The following is an 18,781-nucleotide window of genomic DNA, read 5'->3' on the forward strand; positions in this document are numbered from 1 at the left end:
CTCCGTATGTTTTAACATTAGCGCTGGTTTGTCCGGCAGTTTTGATGGGACGGCAACAGCTCGGTCCCGTCGGTGCCGGATATCACAAAGTTTCCTGTACTCTGCTTCTCAGAGGCAGTTCAAAAACTTGCAGACTAAACCCTTGATTGATTCTTCAGTAGCCTGCTAGTGCATTATTATGTATGAGAAGTCGTCATTCTGAGGTGAGAACTTTGTATGATGGAGACACAGCACTGTCCTGTTACATATTATAAAAGCACTGTATATTTTTTCATGAATATTTAAGAAGGCAAATATATTGTGAGGAATAAACTTAACTATTATCTGCTCTCTGAAGGATTTACATTGCTTTGTGGCCTGGGGGGTCGAGTAAATATACAGTGCTGTTTAGGAGCAGTTGGTCATACTACAGGTATTGTATGTGTGATGGCTCAGCTGACATGCTAACATATTAACTGCATCAGATCAAGATTGGCTAAATGTTTCAGGCTTTTGAAATGCTGTACACCAACTGACTGAGGAGGCAGACAAAGATTGTTATGAATCACTTTTGCTCCAGATACTTTTTCCTTGTGCCCACCAAAGTACATTTCTGTAGGCAGGCTCCCAATGAACCAAAATGTGGCTTTATGCATGAATAATCTGGGATACTGTGCCCCCTACCAAATAATGAATGTTTCCATTGCTGTCATGTAGTAGGTCGGAATTCCACTACATCTTGTGTCCCTTTCAAAAGGCAGATAATGGGCCGGATATTCCGATCCCTACGGGTGGGTACGTGCTGTGTGCACACCCGCAGGGACATCGGAAATGCCGGTTTCAGGCATGCACAGTGTATGCGCTGAAAACCGGCATTTCCGATCTGTCAAGAATGGTCTTGACAGATCCTCCGGCTGCCCTGGAGAAGGGCCTCTGCGGGCAGATAGTTCCGCTTTTTGGAGACCCTCCGCCTACAGAAAACCCTTACAATTCTTACGCCTGGTAAAAGCAGGGGTAAGGCTTGCTTTTACCAGGATAAGAGTAGAAAAAAGTTTTTAAAATAAATTTTAAAATTTTTTCACTGATTTATCATTTAAAAATACTTTTTAAAAAAAAGGTAAGTTTATTTTTAGCCTCGGAAAATACTTTAATTTTTTTCAAAAAATTAAATTTTTGTTTAAAATACTTAATTTATTACAATTTCAAGTCATTTTAAAAATGAGATGGTTTTTTAAAAATTTATTTGAAGTTTTACTATGTTTTCATTGATCTCCATTCATATATTTGACAGGTCTTCCTGTCAAATGTATAAATGGAGATTCCCTTCTGTGATTGGCTCCCCATGGCCCACGTGATCCCAGGGACGCTGCGAACTACCTGCACCTCTGGGATACGTGGGCCCTGCGCACCGGCAGTTTGGTGAGGCCCAGCAGCGGAACTGTGCGCCTCCCGGGAGCCCTCCGGTAAGGGCGCAGATTTTTCCAGATCGCAGGCCTCCGCCTGCGGGAGGCCTGCGATTGGAAAATAGGGGCCAATATTAACCACACAAAACACTTTTCATAAAAGGCAAAACTATTAAATGTTTATTCATGGGTAGAGTTATTTACAGAAGCAGCAGTTTAATACAACAGTCAGCAACCAGTTCACAGGGTTAAACAGACAAACCAGTCAGATCCTTTAAAAATAACAACAGAAAAATGCTGGAAAAACTCAGCAGGCCAGGCAACATCCGTGGAGAGAGAAATAGAGTCAACGTTTCGGGTCGAAACCCTTTGTCAAAACGTTGACTCTATTTCTCTCTCCGCGGATGTTGCCTGGCCTGCTGAGTTTTTCCAGCATTTTCTGTTGTTTCGGATTTCCAGCATCTGCAGTATTTTGCTATCGTACTAGATCCTTTAAAAACTTCCTTTCAGAACTTGGGATAAAATAATTAAACAGAACGATTGCAGTCCAATCCCTTAACAGCCCCATGGAATGCTGTACAGGATTTACATAGGCCCATGCCCATATAGCAATATTCCATTGTTGTGCCTCATAGTCAAATAAAATCAAACTAAGTAATAGCTGGAAGTTGTGTGACATTTATGTCCAGGAATCTTCCTTGATCTAACAGTTTCCTTTATTTACTTCTCAGCAGTCCATCTTGATGAGACTTGCAAGGCAAATACACTATTACACAACAGCCCAACAAGGTAACGAGCTAACAGTCTAGCAGATAACAATCATTCAAATAATAATCAGGAAGTATTCTGGTGCAACTTGACACAAATTTGCAATTAAAATATTAGCCTGTGAGGGATACTTTGTCCTTTCAGAGAGTTACCATAGTAGCCAACAATGCAAGCAGATAGGCTGATTTCCAATGAGGTGTAACTTTCATTTTGAGTGTATTTTTAAAACTGATATAGAACAGTTTTTTTTGAAGTAGTAACCGTGTACAAAACATTCCACTTTAGTTTACACAAAAGATTGTTATCTGAAAAAGTTAGCCTATGAAAGCAACTCTTGAAAGGAAGTCAGTTGCCTCCAATTTAAGCCGTGATATTCAGGCCTAACCCAGTTGTCATCTCTCCAGACAGTGATGGGGGGTCTTAACGCATCTACTCAGAATTTAGAGTCTCAGTGGCATACAAACAGGGGAGAACTGAGGACTAATTGTTCTGTACTTCTAGAACTGATGGATGGACAACAGTAGTCCCATTTCATCAACAAATGTGAAGACGTTCTCACTTCTAACGATGTGTTCTAGATTAGTTACTAGTGCTGGGACTACCTATTACCAGTATTGGCCTGACATTCCCTGACATAGGGAAATGGTGTTAGGAAAGTTGATGAGACTGAAGGCCGATAAATCCCCAGGGCCTGATAATCTACATCCCAGGGTACTTAAGGAAGTGGCCCTAGAAATAGTAGATGCATTGCTGGTCATCTTCCAGAACTCGATAGACTCTGGAACAGTACCCATGGATTGGAGGGTAGCTAATGTTACCCCACTATTCAAAAAAGGTGGCAGAGAAAAAGCGGGGAATTATAGACCGGTAAGCCTGACACCAGTAGTGGGGAAAATGCTAGCGTCTATTATAAAAGATGTAATAGCAGAGCACTTGAAAAGCAGTGACAGGATCGGACAAAGTCAACATGGATTTACAAAAGGTAAATCATGCTTGACTAATCTACTGGAATTTTTTGAGGATGTAACTGGTAAAATAGATAAGGGAGAACCAGTGGATGTGGTGTATTTGGACTTTCAGAAGGCTTTCGATAAGGTCCTGCATAAGAGGTTAGCGTGCAAAATTAAGGCACATGGGATTGGGGGCAAGGTATTGACTTGGATAGAGAACTGGTTGGCGGACAGAAAGCAAAGAGTTGGAATAAACGGGTCGTTTTCCGAGTGGCAGGCAGTGACTAGTGGGGTACCGCAAGGATCGGTCCTAGGACCCCAGCTGTTCACAATATATATTAATGATCTGGACGAGGGAATTGGATGTAATATCTCCAAATTTGCAGACGACACAAAGCTGGGTGGGAGGGTATGCTGTGAGGAGGATGTCATGAAACTCCAGTACGATTTGGACAGGTTGGGTGATTGGGCAGAAACATGGCAAATGCACTATAATGTGGATAAATGTGAGGTTATCCACTTTGGTGGCAAAAACAGGAAGGCAGATTATTATTTGAATGGCAATAGATTGGGAGATGGGGAAGTGCAAAGAGACCTGGGTGTTCTTGTGCACCAGTCGCTGAAGGTAAGCATGCAGGTGCAGCAGGCGGTTAAGAAGGCAAATGGTATGTTGGCCTTCGTAGCAAGAGGGTTCGAGTACAAGAACAAGGATGTCTTGCTGCAGTTGTACAGGGCCTTGGTGAGACCGCACCTTGAGTAGTGTGTGCAGTTTTGGTCACCTTACCTGAGGAAGGACGTTCTTGCCATGGAGGGAGTGCAGCGAAGATTCACCAGACTGATACCTGGGATGGCAGGAATGACGTACGAGGAGAGATTGTGTCGATTGGGCTTATACTCACTGGAGTTTAGAAGATTGAGAGGGGATCTCATCGAAACCTATAAAATTCTGTCAGGTCTGGACAGACTAGATGCAGAAAGGATGTTTCTGATGGCTGGGGAGTCCAGAACCAGGGGTCATAGTCTAAGGATAAGGGGTAAGCCATTTAGGACTGAAATGAGGAGGAATTTCTTCACCCAGAGAGTGGTGAACCTGTGGAATTCTCTGCCACAGAGGGCGGTGGAGGCCAGTTCATTAAATATATTCAAGAAAGAGTTGGATATATTTCTTAAGGCTAAAGGGATCAAGGGATATGGGGAGAAGGCAGGGACAGGGTACTGAATTTGGATGATCAGCCATGATCTCATTGAATGGCGGAGCAGGCTCGAAGGGCCTACTCCTGCTCCTATCTTCTGTGTTTCTATGTTTCTATTTCCATGATCCCAGTGGCTCGGGAATCAGCATGATCCATGGAGGAACTTTATCATCTCAATCTATGATCCTCAATCCTATTCCAGGCCAGATATTTATTCATCTCTTTGTTTAATGTTACTAGAAACACTACTATTTTGTTCTGTGGAAAATGTCCTAGTGTGGCGGAACCACCAGAGGATTACGGACAATTGTATATAATTCCTTTTACAGCAATGTAGTACAGCTGGGGGCTGCACCTTTAATGTATCTGTTAACTGTACTAGGGCTTCTTTCCTGTACTCCGCGTGATGACGTCATGCCGTCCGTCACGTGATCTCTCAACGGCGGGAAGAACGTGATGACGTCAGAGCTCAGAACCTTCTAGCAGTTGAGCTTGGAACCTTCTAGCAGTTTCCAGAGAGGCTTTCAAGCAGACCAGACCTATTTGCATTGTATCCTACAGTTTCCTGTACAGCTTCGTTTGTTCATTAAATTTTATTGTTTTTGATTTTCTGAGTTGATCTCAATTCTTCGGCTAGGAACCCCAGTTCCTACACTAGTCTCTTATCTGCTGGAGGTTTGTAAATTGTGTCCTGATATGCTCTAGTTTACTGTTCATGGTCTAAGTTAAGTAATTTACTTAACGTTGTATATGCCTCTAAGCATTTTAAAGGCCTGGAACATATCTGTATGAATTTTCTTCGAAGAACAAATTAGTTCTGAGAGTCTCTCATCTTCCCCACACTTTCATATGTTCTCCCACCTCTGCTGCAATTGGTACTACCGGTGCATACTGTTATACAGTTCTGTGAGCACTGGTAACATGCGAGTACCTTCTCCTTGGGATGCTGAGATTAATTATGGCGCGACAACTAAGAGCATCTAGTCCAGGATGGCAGGAATGACGTATGAGGAGAGATTGGGTCGATTAGGCTTATATTCGCTAGAGTTTAGAAGAATGAGAGGGGATCTCATTGAAACTTATAAAATTCTAACAGGACTAGACAGACTAGATGCGGGAAGGATGTTCCCGATGGCGGGGGAGTCCAGAACCAGGGGCCACAGTCTAAGGATAAGGGGTAAGTCATTTAGGACTGAGATGAGGAGGAATTTCTTCACCCAGAGAGTGGTGAACCTGTGGAATTCTCTACCACACAAGGCAGTTGAGGCCAATTCATTCAAGAAGGAGTTAGATATATTTCTTAAGGCTAAAGGGATATGGGGAGAAAGCAGGGACGGTACTGAATTTGGATGATCAGCCATGATCTCATTAAATGGCAGAGCAGGCTCGAGGGGCCGAGTGGCCTACTCCTGCTCCTATCTTCTATGTTAAGTCCAGCATAGATTGCGATCAAACATGGGAGTGTCTTGGCCAGTTACTCACTGACTCATTGGAGAAGTTGCCTCCAGTTTCTGGAGGGATCGTAGAAGAGTAATACCAACAAGATGACCCATTAATAATAATCATATGGGAAATAACAACAGGAAATGCTGGCAACACTCAGCAGGTCAGGCAGCATCCATATGGGACCTGAATTTTTGCCCTTCACAAGCTCTGCAGCAGCCTTTTGACCAGTTTCATTTCTAACATTTAAATGTTCATTGCCTCTACCCCAAGTATCCAGCAATAACGCTATTCTTCCATTTCCAATCATTCATAGCTCAATAGAGGACTTATTATAACAGATACATGGATCCGCGAGACAATGGAACACTTCCAATTGGACTATACCACTTTTTCAACGTTTGGAAAATCCCAAACTCGGGGATTCTTCTGACCAAGTAACAAGGCATCAAAATAAGAGGATTGTATTCCCATTATTTCATAAACACCAAGAGGGCATGGACATGGCCAATGCTGGAATTGCAATTTGTACTATCTGCTCATAGTTCAAGCTGGTCACTTTGCTTCACTTATATTTAGGCAATTTTTCAGAGATTGGTAGCTTGCAATCCGTGTTCAAGGAAAGAACTGTCAATACAATGGGCCGGAATCTGCTGTCAAAATAATGGTGAGGCTAATGGCACTTGCCATTATTTATTTATATGTAAATGATGCAGCAACTTCAGGAAAGAGGCAGATACATGGTTAAATGCTGTCCGAGTTGCACTGCTCTGCCATTAGCGTTGTGAAAATAGCATTTTGCTGACTGCTTCACCATTGATATGCATTGAATACTATGAAGTTGCTGTATTTGCATGATAGATACAAACTAAACCTGCCGCAGATATTTTGGGCTAGTGATTAGCAGAAGTACTCTTTTGATGACGTGACAATCAACCTCTCTGACACTGAAAATGAACTATTACAAGTGTGGAGTCTCATTCCTTCAGGTTTTGAATTTTTCGGGAGATTTTTTTCTCTCTCAATCCCTCTGTTCTCTTTCTGGAGCGGATTAAACATTGAATTGACCCCTTTAATTGTTTTATTTCAGAATTCTCAAATCGCATTGGTTAAGGAGATACCCTGTAAGATGCAATAATTGATGACTATAAAAGGAAGTTAGTGGTTAAGCCTGACATTAAAATGAGTGTTGTCTGGAAATAATGCCCAAAGTATGTCAAAAAGATGATCATTGCTTCTCTGAATTGCTAACTGCTGTCACCAAGCTTTAGTGTCATTGACCTAATTGGCAAATTGATGTTTGCACCATAACAAGGGTCCAGGGGCTGTAGAATCAACTTGTGTTTGACATAAGTACATGAAGCAGGAAATGGCTTGTGTTGATTAAATGCCCAAGGTGGAAGTAGTCATAAGTTAATACTGATAATGCAATATTTTGGTAGAAATTAGTAAGAGAAATGAACCTATACAGTAACTTATGAAGCTTTATTCTCATTTTTCTCTCTACCATTTTCATGACATTAATAACTTCTCAAAAAGATTGTACACTATGAACAATGATTTGTAAAGAATAATCAAAATTATGAAGTATGTTAAATCCCTTCTGAACTCCCAATATAGGTAAAAAATAATGATATTTCAAAACATTGTACTGATTGATTTATTTTATAATGACAGGTTCCCTCTTCAGACTTGAACCAACAAGGGAAGAGTGACTGCAAGGAGGAACCAGGCTGGTGGCGAGAAACACTGTACCCACCAACATTTTCTGGGATCGAGTGTGCAGGCAAGTCAATAATAAAATGCAGTTATAAAGTAAGATTTAAAAACTGGAGAGGAGTAAACAGCATTGTAGGAACCAAAGGAAAAAAGATGGATTCTTTCACCCAATACACCATTCCCTTGTAGAAAGGACAGGCAGTTGAACTGTTTCCAGACCTGTAACAACCTTATGTCTTGAGTGGCAATTCAGAGGCCTGAGATCATTGCCTGGCTGCCCTGTCTTAGAGATGGTCTGTGGTTCAGAGGAACTTAAAATGAGAAGGAACAAAATTAATGCAAAATTAATTTAACAGATCTCTTCCAGTCCACCCCATTTCATGCAAAATTACTTAATTCCTTCTTAATAGTGTTCAGAATAATTTTTATAGTGTTCCTTTAACACGAAATAACCATGATCCCTATGTTGCAGAGATCATGGCCCCGACATTGACGGGGACGGTTTTAACCCCCACAGCGTGCCTCTTTTGTCCTTGACCGATTGCCCCACTGGAGGTCCGCCTGATTGACAAGATTGGCTTCCTGTCTGGCGGGGAGGACTCCGGAGCAGGCCGCAGAAGCAGGTGTGCTATTGGGAGCGTGGAATGGGGGTCCGATCCCCGACCCTGGGGGCATCTGATCCTGGACCTGGGTGGGGGGGTCCAATCCCTGACTCCTAGGCCTAGAAATTCAGTTGTTTGCGCCAGCCGCTAGCGCCTTAGGAGGAGAAGTGGGGCGCTAAGCGGCTAGCGCCCGGGCGCGGCGCGATCTGCGCCTCTCGCGAAATTCAGTTAAGATTTAGCGGCGGCGCAAAACCTTTGCGCGCGCAGATCCTGACGTCATTTCATGGTGCAACGCCCTTTGTGCGCCCCGAACCGGAAATTCAGTGGCGCCGGCCTATTGTGCGACAGGCGCCCCCCGCGACTGGTAGCGGGGAACAGTTCCCAGTCGCGGGGGGGGCGCTAATTAAAGGGGACTCCTCCTGCAGTATAAATGGCAGCCATTTTGCTCCACTCCTTCTTTGTGAGAGACGGACATTTGGAGAGAGACAAAAAGGTAGAGAGCTTTTTGGTTTGGCTCAACACTCGCACAGGTACTTGTGGCTTCAGGCCAGAGCTTTGCACTTGTCTTTAACTTCAGTGTCATAGCATTGATTGGAAACATATAATGGGGGCTGCAATGGCTGGAAACGTTGGGCTTCTCCATTGCATTCAAAGGGCTCAGAGACGCCGTGAGAGTGCCAGTCATGGCCAGACGGACAAGGGCCAACAGGCGTCGGCAAAGGAGGCCTTACCCACCCAGGCTATACCGCCAGCAGTTCTCATATCTGAACATGTCTGAGGAGCAGTGTGTTCGGAGGCTGCGATTCAGAAGGGCCGTGGTCACTGAGATCTGCCACCTGCTTCGCGGAGATCTGCAGCCACAGCTGAGGAGCAGGACGTCTCTGTCGGTGGCAGTGAAGGTGATGGTGGCTCTCAACATCTCTGCCACAGGCTCCTTCCAATCCGCTACTGGGGACATTTCCAACATCTCCCACTTCGCGGTACATTGCTGCATTCGCCAGGTGACCAATGCCCTTTTCAGAAGGGGACGTCAGTTCATCTCCTTCCCCATGACCGTGGACAAGCAGCAAGAGCGTGCAATGGGCTTTGCAGTATTAGCGGGCTTCCCCATGGTGCAGGGCGCCATTGACTGCACGCATGTGGCTTTGCGGGCACCTCTAGAGAATGCTGAGGATTACCGCAACCGGAAGGGCTACCATTCGCTCAACGTGCAGTTGGTGTGTGACCACAGGCAGCTCATCCGAGCTGTCAATGCCCGCTTTCCAGGCAGCAGCCACGATGCCTTCATCCTGCGCCAGTCTTCTGTGGCAGACATGTTCGAGGCCCAGCCTCACCCATGAGGATGGCTTCTCGGGGACAAAGGCTATCCTTTGTGCACCTGGATGATGACCCCGCTCCGTGCGCCCAGCACCCCTGCTGAAGAGCGATACAATGACAGCCATCAAGCAACCAGGAACATCATTGAGCAAACAATCGGCGTGCTGAAGCAACGGTTCCGCTGTCTGGATCGTTCCGGGGGAGCCCTACAGTACTCGCCTGAGCGAGTCTCCCATTTCGTTGTCGTGTGCTGCATGCTGCACAACCTGGCTATCCACAGGACTCAGCCACTGCCAGCAGACATTGGAGGACCACCAGAGGAGGAGGAGGAGGACCAGCACGGGCGGGAGGCAGAAAGTGCAAGGGCCGCCCGCCGGCGGCTTACTGCAAATCGGTTCTAGGCCCCCCTCTCGGAATGGCTTGTGCCAATGGCAGAAGATGAATGTAGCCGCTCCACAAGCCCTCAGCCGAGCAGGGCAACCAGGACTTCCAAAAGAAAACATGGACAGTGCGATTTAAGAACATTTTTTACTGTGATACCTCGGTGCCCTTCCCACATGACAAACTAATGGAGAGAAACCCCCCCCCCAAAAAACACAAATACACCAGTCTTGGCCTTTATGTATAAAAGAAATACACCAGTCTCGGCCTTTAAATATAAAACAAATACAGCAGTCTCAGCCTTTGTAAATAAAACAAAACATTTGGCCACACCACCTACTTTTTCCCCTGTGAGGGTGATCCGTCTCGCTTCCGTGACTTGCCCCTACCCGCCCTGCAGCTGCTCCTCAATGGGACCCCAGTGGCTGCAGCAAGGCTGGGGGAAGGCTGCTGAGGGTCAGATGGTGAGACGGCAGATGCCCTTGGGGGTCGGCCTGGACCAGCTCTGGGCCTGGAGGGGCCGGCTGCTGACTGATCCAACTCTGCTTGGGCGGCATCAGTCTGTCCAACAGCTGGTGGCAGCTGCAATGGAGGAGTGACAGTGTTGGCTGCAGGAATGCTGCCAACCTGACAGATCACAGGCACTCCCTGGTCAGCTGATACATTGGCACTCGCACGGGCCAGCACTGCAGCATGCGCAGCAATCTGCTGAAGCACACTGCTGGGCTGCTGCGGCGCGGCGAGTGCCCCGGCGATGCCTGGCCGATCCAGCAAGGGTGGCAGTAGTTAGTGCCCGTGTGGCCCTGGTCTGTGTCTGCATGACACCAGCCAGTGAATGCACGGCACGACTGAGCACTTGGCTAGAAGCCGCCTGTGATGCAGCGAAGTCCTGCTGACTCCTAGCCTGTGCTGCCATGAAGTCCTGCAGACTCCTGGCCTGTGCTGCACTGAATTGTTGCAGACTCCTGGCCTGTGCTGCCCCGAATTCCTGCACACTCCTTGCCAGTGACTCTATGGAGTCAGGCATCCTTGCCACTGCAGCCATGAGCTCAGTGTGCCTGCGCTCAGCCTGGGCGCCCATTTCCGCTATCAGCCGCACCTCCTCTGCGCTCACCGTAGCAGGACTGGAGGCCGCACTCCCCCTCCGGGGAGAAGGCCGCCGAGCTTCCCCACCCCTCCCGCGTTGCTGCAGCCCGCTGGTCCCCGGAGCTTCCCCCCCCCGCTCCCCTCCAGGGAAGACGTGTCACCATCATGGCCATGGGCTGCCTCGGCTGAGGGTGTCCCTGATGGGCCGGCTTCCTCTTCCTCCTCCTCTATGTCTGACTCGGACACAGTGCCAGCTTCACAGTGCCAGCTTGAGGGGCCGCCTCCTCACCTGGCGAGTCACCATCTGAAAGCAGGGAGGCACAAGAGTTGCTTTAGAGTGAGGACAGGGCATGAGTGCTGCTGTGCACTGCATTGGTTCGATAGTGGCAAAGGATGCTGGTGTGAGGCGCAAGTGGAAAGAGAGAGGTCAAAAAGGTCATGACCTTACCATTGGTGCCCAGAACAGGGTCAGCATCTCCAGTGGTGACGGGGCCACTCAGCCGGCCTGCCATGATCCACTCCACTCGCTGCTCGAGGTCGCTCAGCTGTTTCAGGTCAGGACGGCCTCCCCCGGTCTGTCGCTGCAGTCTTCTGTTATGCGCCAGCTTGCCCTGCAAGAGAAAGGACGGCCTCCAAGTACAGTGCCAAGCCCTGATCTTGACCGCACTGCCTCCCATGGTTGAATAGCCCTGACAGTGTCAAGCCCTGATCTCGCCTGCACTGCCCCCCATGGTCGAATAGCCCTGACAGTGTGAAGCCCTGATCTCGTCTGCACTGCCTCCCATGGTCGAATAGCCCTGACATTGTCTAAATTCCTGAATGTGCAAGTGCTTTTCATGACAGTCCCATAGCTGCTGGATGAGGGCTGGCCATTAGGGCTTTCAGGCCCCTTTGGCCATAAAGTGAGGTGCACATGCAGGGATGAGGAGGATACTGGAAAGGGTACTCACCCTGACAACCCGAGTGAAGTCGTTGAATTTTTTCCGGCATTGGGTTGGTGTCCTGCCAACCACGCTGTTGGACGTGACCCTGTTTGCCACCTCCCTCCATGCTTTCTGATATTCGGCGGGCAGCGGCCTCCTGCCACCCTCTGGGAAGAGGATATGGCGCCTGCGGTCCACTGCGCCAACCAGCCGCCTCAGGTCACCCTCGCCGAAGCGCTGCGCTCTCTCCCTGGCCTTCTCCATTCTCCTGGGCGTGGAGCAGTTCCAGAAGCAGTGTTCAGGCCTTGCCTTAGGGCTGCAGTGTGCAGGGCATGGCAGCCAAACAATTCCACCCTCCCCCTTTTTAAGTGCTGACCGGCGCCTGACTGCCCTCAATGAGCAACTCGCCGCACCTGCGCTGCGCCCGCCTTCGGTGTTTGCGCCCCGGATCGCCGGCTTAGCGCCTAATGATAGTCGTGCATCGCCTGCTTTAGCGCAGCAGCAACCTCTTGGGGCGATGCAACTGAATATCAGCGAAGGTGGCACGAAGTTGCGCCGGGCGCAAAAGTTAGCGAACGCCATGCTGTAGAGCCCCAAACGTGGCTATACTGAATTTCTAGGCCCTAGTGTCTTTATGAGGGGGGTGGGGGGAGGAGGAGAAGAGTCTGAGGGTGTAGCTTGGGCTGGGAGGAAGTACTCCTGCTCCTCCTAGCCCATAAGCAGTGCAACAAAGGCACTTCCCTTCCTCTTGAAGCTGTACTCGCCTCCCATCAGCTGCCAGGTTTCCAGAGGCCCGGGAAAACTGGCCGGCCAGGGTTAAACCTGCAAAGCAGGTTAAATCAGAGGCTGCCAGCCTCATTAAAATATTTAAATTACCAACCCGCCTCCTGAGAGCGGGTTGGTTGCCTGCCCCTTGTTCCACCTCCGTTAAACCCGGAAGTGGGCGGGTTGGGGTTGGGTTTGAGATTTTTTAAATCTTAACATCTCACCTGACCCCCCCCAACCCACCCATGTTTGGGGGTTAAAATTCACCCCATGTCTATTTGAATGAAATAAATCAAATACATAAATCTTCCACTGACTGCGAACTTACTATCAAAGAAGGTTAAGATACTTGATTTTTTGCCCTCGCACTCCTCATGTACTGCAGGAATTGATCCCTAGTTGGAACCAGAAAATAAATCATAAACAACAACATTCTATTAAGATGTTTTAATCTCTATCTCATTCATGTGACCGTTCCCTTGCTGTGCTGTATAAAGATGCCTTCCTTGGGCAGAATCTACATTAATGACGTGGATGAAGGGGCCGAGTGTAATGTAGCCAAGTTTGCGGATGATACAAAGAGGGCTGGGAAAGCAAGTTGTGCAGAGGACTCAAAGAACCTGCAAAGGGATATAGACAGGCTAAGTGAGTGGGCAAACATTTGGCAGATGGAGTATAATGTGGGAAAGTGCGAGGTTATACACTTTGGAAGGAAAAATTAAAAAGCAAATTATTATTTAAATGGAGAGAGATTACAAAATGCTACAGTTCAGAGGGACCTGGGGGTCATTGTGCATGAAACACAAAAAGTTAGCATGCAGGTACAGCAAGTAATCAAAAAGGCAAATGGAATGTTGGCCTTTATTTCTAAGGGGTTGGAGTATAAAAGCAGGGAAGGTCCTGCTACAACTGTACAGGGTATTGGTGAGACCACACCTTGAGTACTGCGTACAGTTTTGGTCTCCTTATTTAAGGAAGGATATACTTGCATTGGAGGCAATTCAGAGACGATTCACTCGGTTAATTCCAGAGATGAGGGGGTTGACTTATGAAGAATGGTTGAGCAGGCTGGGCCTATCCTCATTGGAATTTAGAAGAATGAGGTGTGATCTTATTGAAACATATAAGATACTGAGGGGGCTCAACAGGGTAGATACAGAGAGGCTGTTTCCCCTCGTGGGGAAATCTAGAACGCGGGGGCACAGTTTTAGAATAAAGAGTCGCCCTTTTAGAACGGAGATGAGGAGGAATTTCTTCTCTGAGGGTCGTAAATCTGTGGAATTCTCTGCCCCAGAGAGCTGTGGAGGCTGAGTCATTAAATACATTTAAGGCGGAGATCGACAAATTTTTACAAGATAAGGGAGTGAAGTGTTATGGGGAGCGAGCGGGGAAGTGGCTTTGAGCCCAAGATCAACCATAATCTTATTGAATGGCGGAGCAGGCTTGAGGGGCCAAGTGGCCTATTCCTGCTCCTGTTTCTTATGTTCTCTTATGTTCTTATGAATGTTGAGATTGATTTCCTGCTGAAATTAAGAAATGCTGTCATTCTGATGTCAAAAATATGTTTGCTCCATTGTATTTCCTCTGTTCATGTCTGTAACTGTCCTTGCTGTGGGAACTTCTTGGAGGCAGTGGTGACTGTGGGGCTAAGTCTTGGGTCTGGAATCCCGGTCTCTCTATTTACACACTCTGCGGTGACATTGGTACCAGTCTTGGGGGTACGGTAACATAGTGGTTATGTGACTAGTAAACCAGAGACACGAGTTCAAATCCCACCGTGGCAGTTTGAATTTGAATTCAGTTAATTCAATAAATCTGGAATAAAAAGCTGGTATCAGTAATGGTGACCATGAAGCTATCGGATTGTCGTAAAAACCCATCCCAACTTTCCTTTAGGGAAGGAAACTTGCCGTCCTTACCCGCTCTGGTCCGCAGCAATGTCGGAAACTCTTAACTGCCCTCTGAAATGGCCCACTCAGTTGCTATAAAAAAGCATAATAAGAATAAAACCGGATGGACCACCCGCATCAACCTAGGCAGCAGATTCTTATTCGTTATTCATCGTTGCCGGGTCATAATCCTGGAACTCCCTACCGAACAGCACTGTGGTAGGAGCTTCACCACATGGCCTGCAGTGGTTCAAGAAGGCGGCTCACCACCAATTGGGGATGGGCAATAAATTTTGGCCTTGCCAGCGACACAAAAAAAAGTTTGATTCAGGTGAGGTCTGTCCCATCTGTACAGCTTTCTCCTGCCCAGTGTCTTAGGAATCTGAACCTTTTTCAAGTGTTCGCCCGCCCCCCCCCATTATGTCCTACTGCTTCAAATCTGCTGCTTAAAGAGTCAAATGGGTGTGGTTAACCTTCTCATTCTATTTTCTCAAAATTCCACCCCAAACCTGACCAAAATGAGTACTGCCACTATAAAAAATATTTGTTATGAGCAGCAGACGGTATCCTTGAGAGGAATATCACATTGAGGAGGTTATCACTCTTCGAAAGAGCCAGAGCAGACTCGATAGGCTGAAAGGCCTCCTTCTGTGCTGTACTATTCTATGATTTTGTTTGCTGGGGTTGAAGGTTTGTCTTATTTTGCTTGCGTATCAATTTCAGCTGTTTGGTGCTTTGGAGGTTCTGTAAATACTTTTAGTATCTTGTTTAGTCATCTGTGCAGAAAGTACAGTTGTGGACTGGGGACATGGATTTACCAATGGCAATCCCTCTATTACTGTATTTTGAGGAGGAGGAGGAGAACGAAATGGAGGACAGTAGACTAGAGGCTCTTCGAGCAAGAAGATGTTTGTTTCCTACATGTAAATTACCATCATCCGAGTTTATAATCCAAGAAGACTTGACTTGGATTTCTCAGCACATCACTGCATCCGAAGTCTGTGCTCCCTCCCACCCCCCAGCCTCTTGGGGAGATATGTCAACTGTCAGCTGAAGACCTGCAGCCCACTTCCACCAGGAGAATAACATTGTCTGTACAAGCTATGCTGATTCAGAGCCATGTTTCAGGATGGTTGATTGGTAATCAGGTCTATCCACTGCAGTCATGTTTATGACTCCAATAAAGCTTCCACAGGCCCTGAAATACAGCCCAGCAAGAATGTATTGTAAGGCTGCTGCTTCTGGAATCTGAAGTGGATGATATAGGGGTGGGACCTCTATCCCCACAACATAAGGAAGGTGCACAAGGAGGAGAGGATGTGGAATGTGATAGCCAGCAGCCTGAGAAAGGAGGACACAACGTTTAGTCAAGCGCTTTAAATAAATATAAGTTGACGCACCAAATAAAGTCACAACACCTGCCTGTTCTCCCACCCCTACACACACTCGTAAATTCCTTTTGCCTTCATGGGACAGAAATTTACATTTTCCCTCCCATCATCCAACTGTGAAAGTTGCAAGCTTTCACAGAAATTAACTGAGAACTATGTGGTCAAGCAATATTTACTTTTTCAGAACAAAATTCACTCAAACGTACCAAAAATCCGTTCGCTCTATCTATAACTAAGTAAACTGAGTGAGAATGTCATGCTGAAGCTGCATAGTGGTCTGGTCAGGTACACCTTAAGTGCTGTATTCAATTTGTATTACCGAGGCAAAAGGGAAATATTGAAACCCTGGAAGCAGTGCAGAAAAGGAGTGCTGAGACTGGGTTATAAAGAAAGGTAAGGAAAATTCAGACTTTCAAAAGAAGGCAATTGGGAGGGGACCATACAGAGACACATAAGGTAGAGAACATGCACTTCAAAGTTAAACCACAACACTAGGACAAGGTACAAACTCAAAAGGCAATTTCAAGACTGATGTCAAGAAGTACCATATCACACCGAGTGATTAATGCATGGATTGGCCTTAAAGGTAGATTAATGGAGGCAGAAATTCGGGAATCATTCAAGAGGCAGTTGGGTGTAATGGGGGAAATTGTAGGGTTCTATGGAAGCAAGAACTGGATGGGCAGATTGGCTTCCCTGATCTGTACTTATTTTTGTAATCTAAGCCTCTTTACACACCTGAGAGATGATTCAGCTGTCATTCATCTACTGTAAGGAATAGCGCTTTAAGGCTTTCGTAGGCGAGTTAGATCTATTTGTGTTTCTGCTGCAATAGCTGAAATTTTGTAACACTTTGTATGTAACAACGAAGGCAGATTTTAATCTGATAATAGATGGGAGGAATTATGATTGCATGACAGCAAGTGTAGCACTGTCTATCCAGACAAAAACAAAATTCTGCGCCAGCAATTAAAAGGTCATTCTTAAAGCACTTCAGTTCATATGCAATCTGTTTTAAAGACTTAATTCTACAAGTTAGTTTACCCATTTATGCATGATTTCTGTCCATCACCACGTACAAATGAAAATATATGGTTCAGTTTTCTAACTTCATTTTATTTTAAATCTAAGACAAGTGTGTTTGTTAAGTAAAAGTAACTTTAACATGTTTGTGTTCTTATTTTTTTTAGAATGCTACACTGATGCCAGGGAAAAGGATGGAACTGAGTGTCCAATTTTAAGAGGACATTCACACAATGGAGATTGTCTTCTCCAGTTAGACCTGGTAAGTTAACCAAGTATTAAAGATCTGTTTCCAAAGATAACATGTTTCAATTTTATACTGAATCAGAAATCCCTTATCATTAAATGATAGTTACAGTGTTTGCTTTAAGCTGTTTTTCTTGAGAACTGAATGTTCAGTATCCGGTAGAGTTAACTTAGAAGAGAAGTACAAGACCTATTGCATTACTAAAGTTTTGCACAGATAAAGTCTGAGTATAACTTACATCTATGGTTGTGCATTGCTGAAATTACTTCCCTTTCTTAATCTAGACTTGCATCTGCTAAAAGCATACCACTTTTTCTGTTTTTAAGCCCTATATAGCACTGTTGCCTCACCGCGCCAGGGACCCGGGTTCAAATCTGGCCTCGGGTGACTGTCTGTGTGGAGTTTGCACATTCTCCCTGTGTTTGCGTGGGTTTCCTCCAGGTGCTCCGGTTTCCTCCCACAGTCCAAAGATGTGCAGGTTAGGTTGATTTGGCTATGATAAATTGACCCTTAGTGTTAGGGGATTAAATACGTGGGGTTACGGGGATAGGGTGGGATATGTGTCGGTGCAGGCTCGATGGGCCGAAATGGCCTCTATCTGCACTGTAGATTCTGTGATCAGTGCTCACTCTTATTTTGTATTTCTTGTTTATGTTGTGCTGCTTAGCTATAATTTTAAGAGAGCCGTGCATGCTCTCCCTACTTTCGTTATCCCAAGCACATTAGGTCTAAAACCTTTGCACAAAATTTACTAGGACCCTTCATGCTTCCTCACATCCAATGGCCCAGAATTTGCGGTCCGGGGCGAAGCAGCAGCACCTAATTCTGAGGTTGGTGTACATTGCTAGAGTAGAGAAGGGGGAACATTATTCTGTGCCTGACCCACACTAAATGGCAGTGTTTGACATAGCTATTGAGTGCCAGAAGAGAAAACATGTTCTAGTCCTGCCCCCCCCCACCCCCCACCCCAAGTACTACACCTTAAGAAGTACAAATAAAATTAAATATAGAACTTAGAACATAAAAAAAACATAGAAGATAGGAGCAAGAGTAGGCCATTCGGCCCCTCGAGCCTGCTCCGCCAGTCAATGAGATCATGGCTGATCATCCAAATTCAGTACCCTGTCCCTGCCTTCTCCCCAGATCCCTTTAGCCTTAAGAAATATATCTAACTCCTTCTTGAATATATTTAATGAATTGGCCTCCACTGCCTTCTGTGGTAGAGAATTCCACAGGTTCACCACTCGCTGGGTGAAGAAATTCCTCCTCATCCCTGTCCTAAATGGCTTACCCCTTATCCTTAGACTGTGACCCCTGGTTCTGGACTCCCCGGCCATCGGGAACATCCTTCCTGCATCCAATTTGTCCAGTCCTGTTAGAATTTTATAAGTTTCAATGAGATCCCCTCTCATTCTTCTAAACTCCAGCGAGTATAAGTCCAATCGACCCAATCTCTCCTCATACGTCATTCCTGCCATCCCAGGTATCAGTCTGGTGAATCTTTGCTGCACTCTCTCCATGGCAAGAACATCCTTCCTCAGATAAGGCAACCAAAACTGCACACAATACTCAAGGTGTGGTCTCACCAAGGCCCTGTACAACTGCAGCAAGACATCCTTGTTCTTGTACGCGAATCCTCTTGCTACGAAGGCCAACATACTATTTGCCTTCTTAACCGCCTGCTGCACCTGCATGCTTACCT

The 18,781-nt window shown here is 46.3% G+C and overlaps 1 protein-coding gene across 9 annotated transcripts in view; it reads left to right on the forward strand.

The window, feature by feature from the left end:
* Nucleotides 1–18,781, forward strand: part of kiaa0232 (KIAA0232 ortholog) — a 127,731-nt gene that overhangs the window by 104,375 nt on the left and 4,575 nt on the right. For 8 of the 9 annotated variants that reach the window (XM_086008248.1, XM_086008221.1, XM_086008257.1 and 5 more), the window contains 2 exons: nt 7,414–7,522; nt 17,000–17,094. In XM_086008248.1, the coding sequence (XP_085864374.1) occupies nt 7,414–7,522; nt 17,000–17,094 (204 nt within the window). Of the gene's footprint in view, nt 1–4,675; nt 4,900–7,413; nt 7,523–16,999; nt 17,095–18,781 lie in introns of those variants that run through there. The other variant, XM_086008284.1, reaches the window with a different exon arrangement.

Source organism: Somniosus microcephalus, chromosome 2 (assembly GCF_052327205.1).
Source record: "Somniosus microcephalus isolate GS21.2 chromosome 2, FLI_Smic_1.0, whole genome shotgun sequence".
NCBI lineage: Eukaryota > Metazoa > Chordata > Chondrichthyes > Squaliformes > Somniosidae > Somniosus > Somniosus microcephalus.